The sequence below is a fragment of the Acinonyx jubatus genome, chromosome B2, assembly GCF_027475565.1.
Source record: "Acinonyx jubatus isolate Ajub_Pintada_27869175 chromosome B2, VMU_Ajub_asm_v1.0, whole genome shotgun sequence".
In the NCBI taxonomy this organism is placed as follows: Eukaryota; Metazoa; Chordata; class Mammalia; order Carnivora; family Felidae; genus Acinonyx; species Acinonyx jubatus.
Genome location: NC_069385.1, coordinates 100603488 through 100608123, shown reverse-complemented (window position 1 = coordinate 100608123; position 4636 = coordinate 100603488). Strand labels below are relative to the sequence as shown.

Sequence of the window (4636 nt, the reverse complement as noted above, 5' to 3'; positions counted from 1 at the left end):
GGGAAAGCAAGGTACATGATACCAGAAGTCTTGAACGTTGTGTCAAACATTTATTTTCCCATGAGCCATTAAAATAAAGCATAGCTCTTACGGCAGCTTCATATATGGCCATAAATAAATGATATCAGCTCATAAGTAAAGCATCTTTGCTCAGCTTCTGACAAGTAACAGTTCCTTAAAGACCAAAGAGAAGACACGAATCTTTCGAAACATGAATTTTTGCCCTTCCGTTTTCCTTCTGAGGTATTACCCGTCATGAAGGGGAGGTTCTTCTCTGACCTCATTTGAGGACGGAACTTTTCACTAAAATGGTGTCACCCTTGAACCCATTTCAACACACCAACGTAGGTGACCACAGAGGAGCAAAGTCCTATAAAAAGGGAGAAGCTCACGCTACATTTTATCCATCTCCCAGCAGGCACAATCTCATCCTTCTCCAGCTAGGTGGAAGAAACTACAATGGCTCCTGGGACAACTTCATCCATGGTGAGTCCTGCACTGACATACAATGCTCTTGCTTATTTGGACCAGACAATATTTCTGGAATGCAGCCATGAAATTCTGGATTCTAACCATGGAGATATACTGCATATATAGGATAGGAAATGAAAGCTTTGGTAGATACTCATCCACTTTATAGCATTTTCAAGGACTGATACACATCAGTTTGAAAGATGAGATTAAAACTGAAAGATAGCTAGATTGGGGCTAAACCACATGAGAAGTGTCACGTGATGCTGTGTGGTGAGAAGGAATGTTTATTATAAATCTGCTTTTCTCAGTACAAGGGATTTGATAGAATTCTGCCACAGCATTTTTCTTATTCCAAAATAAAATGGAAGGCCATCCTTGAGGATTTAATTAGTTGCAGGACTGAATTTCCTTCCCATTATCCTGTTATTACACCATAGTCTCATACACCAAACCTATCTATTCTAATAGAGACACATGTTACTATGGTTCAGAGCAAATAGTCTTTATATTTTTGAAATATTTAACTTAAAGCATCTTTTGAAACCCAACTTGATTACAGAATCAATATACGTGCATTTAGAAAAACTGGAAAATATACATAAGAAAACGCAAGGGGGACCGGGGGCCAGTTTGGGGTTGAATGTCTCTGCCCAGCATTTCTCAGGTGAATACTGATACCACACACATTTTTCTACAGCCCTTTCTTTTAAGGGGAACATTGGACTTCACATAGGATTTCACAGAATGCTAGGACAGAGAACAATCATTCAGGAGACAATTTCCTCCCAGAAAATCAAGGCCTTTATTACCCCAGTGACCTGACAGAGATGCATGTACCAACAGCGTGATGACTTGCCATTTTTTACTAAAATTACTGCCAATCAGTAAAAACATGTGTCTCTTCTGAGTCCAAGGAAGACTGTTCAAGACTGGTAAACACTCCATGGTCTTAACCTTAACCTTTGGTCATAATACCAGTTTTTCATCTAACTGATCTGAAAATTTATTATAGATTGTCCTAGAACATAGTATGCTCTCTATGATTAGGAACACAATAATCATCAAAATTTGTTAACAAAAACCACATGCTAATCCAATCTCTCTCATGCTATCCACCTCTCTCTTCTTTCCCATTCAGTTCCCATCACTGCTGCTGCTGCTCTGTCTGATGGCTATAGTGAGGACAGGAATAGCATTCCCACAAAATCCAGGATGCCCAACTACCGAGGACAAGAATTTTCCTCAGCATGTGAAGGTCAACTTGAATATTCTTAACGGGAATAAAAGTTCCAGAAGGCCCTTGGATTACTACCGCCGATCCACTTCACCATGGAGCCTGCAGTACGTAATGGCGCCAGATAAAAATCTCTGTATTGTTCTATCTTTTATGCATCAGACTGCCAGTTAAATCACCTTGAGGATGATATTACTTAGAATCATGAGTCAGATTTGGAAGGGCCATTGTGCAAAGCAACGATTCTCAAATGACATTCTATAGACTTCTTTGACAGAGTGCAGGACCACCTCTACCAGAGAACACCTATCCATTAGATTTCATTGTCACTGACACCAAAAACCCACCCAAATTAATGGCGGTCCTTATTCTAATATTTAGGACACCCTAAGTCTATTGTTTATTTATTTAAAATATATTTTTTTAATGTTTATTTATTTTTGAGACAGGGGGAGACAGAGTGCTAGTGGGGGAGGGGCAGAGAGAGAGGGAGGCACAGAATCGGAAACAGGCTCCAGGCTCTGAGCTGTCAGCACAGAGTCTGATGTGGGGCTTGAACCCACGAACCGTGAGATCATGACCTGGGCCGAAGTCGGACGCTTAACCAACTGAGCCACCCAGGTGCCCCTATTGTTTATTTATTTTAAAAAATAGAAATGTATCATAGAAAATTAATGCTTAAATTCTTTTTACCAGAACTACCATTTAAATGATTGGTTGAAAATTACTAGTAATTAACTTGGATTTTTGTACCTTTTTTTTCCTTTTTTTTGGTCATATTAGCAATGGGTTAAGATAGTTTGAATCCCAGTGGGGGAAATAACATGGTGGGTATTTCCACCCCTTTTTGAGATAGATAGTTTTGTTTTACATCACCAATAGACCTATATTTGCTGATCTTTAGTACATCTAATATTTGACCCCATAAAGATTAGATACAAAATGTTTTTTAGTGATTCGATTTTATGCAAATAAGCCTCAGTTACATGGTGCCTATATAGATTCACCTGACTGTGGGGTTTCTCCTCCTCCCATTACTAAGAATAGTTCAAAAGTCAAAGCAGGTCATTCACTCAGCTAGAGGAGAGAGGGGGAGAAGAGTTTAGAGGCACTTCAGCTTTTGTTTCCAGCCCTTCAAGTCAGCTCTGGATTCTGTTCCATGACTGTGCTGTCAGATAAAATTTTGATGCCTTCCCTGTTTCAAAGATAGACTTCATGAAGTGAGATAAATGGCTATCTTATTTCTAAATGATTCCGTTGGTCTTTGTCTATCAGATTTACCTTAAGAAATCATCCTTTATATCAAACTTAAATCCTTTCTGCAGTCTCAGCCTATCTTATTTGGTTCATTCTTCAAAGAAACTGGGAAACACTGATCATGCTATTCCTTAACATTTCACGTGCTTAAAAATCTAACTTTTCCCCAAACTGTTTTTTCAGACTGGCAGCACTCAGGGAATTTGCAGTGCCTGTAATTTGTCACCTTGTGAATTTGCCTCCCTTTGTCTATCCCTAGTTGATTTCCTTCCTGCTGCTTTACCAGGTATTCACTTTCTTCCTTGCATTTGTCTCCCTGCAGCCGGAATGAGGACCCTGAGAGATACCCTTCTGTGATCTGGGAGGCCAAGTGCCTCCACTGGGGATGTGTCAATACTGAAGGGAAGGAAGACCACCACATGAACTCCGTCCCCATCCAGCAGGAGATCTTGGTTCTGCGAAGGGAGTCTCGGCACTGTCCCCACTCCTTCCGGCTGGAGAAGATGCTGGTGACTGTGGGCTGCACCTGTGTCACCCCCATTGTTCGCCACGTGGTGTAAGAGTTTCCTGTCTAGCCCCAGCTCCCAGACTAGTTAGGCTTTCTGGGGAGTAGACCCAGCCCCATTTCTGACCAAACTCATGAGGGAAATTTGCCGAAAGAGCAAAACTTAAACTAGTTCATCCATTGAAGTTTCAGAGGTAACACTTTTGTCCAGAGATAGAATCTGAACGATCATTCCCTCTCCCTAAAGATGGGAGTTTTGACTGAGTAACAATTTACTTTTTGTTTGCTTTTCTAAGGGCTTTAAGTTATTTGTGTATTTAATAGACCCTGAGATAACTTTGGGGTAGAAGATTCCATTTTAATGAATTACATGCCTTATTTTGTATTTTATTTAAGACAAGGTTTCAGACTTGGGAATTTATTATTTAAAAGGTAAAACTTTTATTTATATGAACTATTTATGGATCTATTTATGTTTCTTAAATCTTTAGAGAAAGGTGAAATAGTGTGATTACCTGTTCTGTCTAGGGAAATCCTACAGAGAGTTAAATGGCATTTGAAAAATTTCTGATTTTGTACTACATATGGATATAGGATTTTCTCCTCTTTGTGTCTTAGGAATGCATGAGATGGCTGGAAAAAAAAAAAAACCCAAACCTAGTTTCATATTTATTAACTTAATTTTGTAAATTATTGAGGTTTCACAAGAGAGATGGCAAAGTCTGACTCTGCTCTGCTAAACCCTTGTAATAAAATATTTTTGTAATAAAGTTTGGGAAGAAAATTTGTCTCCTTATTTTTTCTCATTAACAGTACTTTAGAGAGCTCAGCTCTTTCCCATTTGAAAGAGTATGGAAATTTGCCGAAAGAGCAAAACAAAGCATGCCTTTGAGTAATAGCATCCCATCTACCCCAAGTTCAAGTACTCAATTTTATAAGCCTTCCAGACAATAGAGGACTGAGGCTTTCATACTATTAGCCCATGCTGTGGACACGAACATTCCAAAATGAATTTAGCAAATAAAAATAATGGCTCTGGGAAAAGGGACCGTCATTATTAAAGATCTTACCGAGAAAAGACAAGACCCTCCCAAAACTATGACCTGAGATTTTAGGACAGGATAACTTAGGGTAAAATAGCCAGAAAGGGAAAGGTTATGACCTGA

General features: G+C 39.2%; 1 protein-coding gene across 1 annotated transcript; it reads left to right on the top strand.

Annotated features, from left to right (window-relative positions):
- The first annotated feature begins 302 nt into the window (after positions 1-302).
- IL17A (interleukin 17A) lies at positions 303-4245 on the top strand. The gene is made up of 3 exons (XM_015070104.3): positions 303-486; positions 1613-1815; positions 3288-4245. The coding sequence occupies exons 1-3, from the start codon at positions 460-462 to the stop codon at positions 3523-3525; spliced, it is 468 nt and encodes a 155-aa protein (XP_014925590.1). The 5' UTR covers positions 303-459; the 3' UTR covers positions 3526-4245.
- Positions 4246-4636: the final 391 nt, after the last annotated feature.

Excerpts from the sequence above, each read along its gene's own strand:
- IL17A (XM_015070104.3), top strand. The coding sequence starts at position 460 with ATGGCTCCTGGGACAACTTCATCCATG. Across the intron at positions 487-1,612 it reads CTGGGACAACTTCATCCATG|TTCCCATCACTGCTGCTGCT; the intron begins GTGAGTCCTGCA and ends TTTCCCATTCAG. Across the intron at positions 1,816-3,287 it reads ACTTCACCATGGAGCCTGCA|CCGGAATGAGGACCCTGAGA; the intron begins GTACGTAATGGC and ends GTCTCCCTGCAG.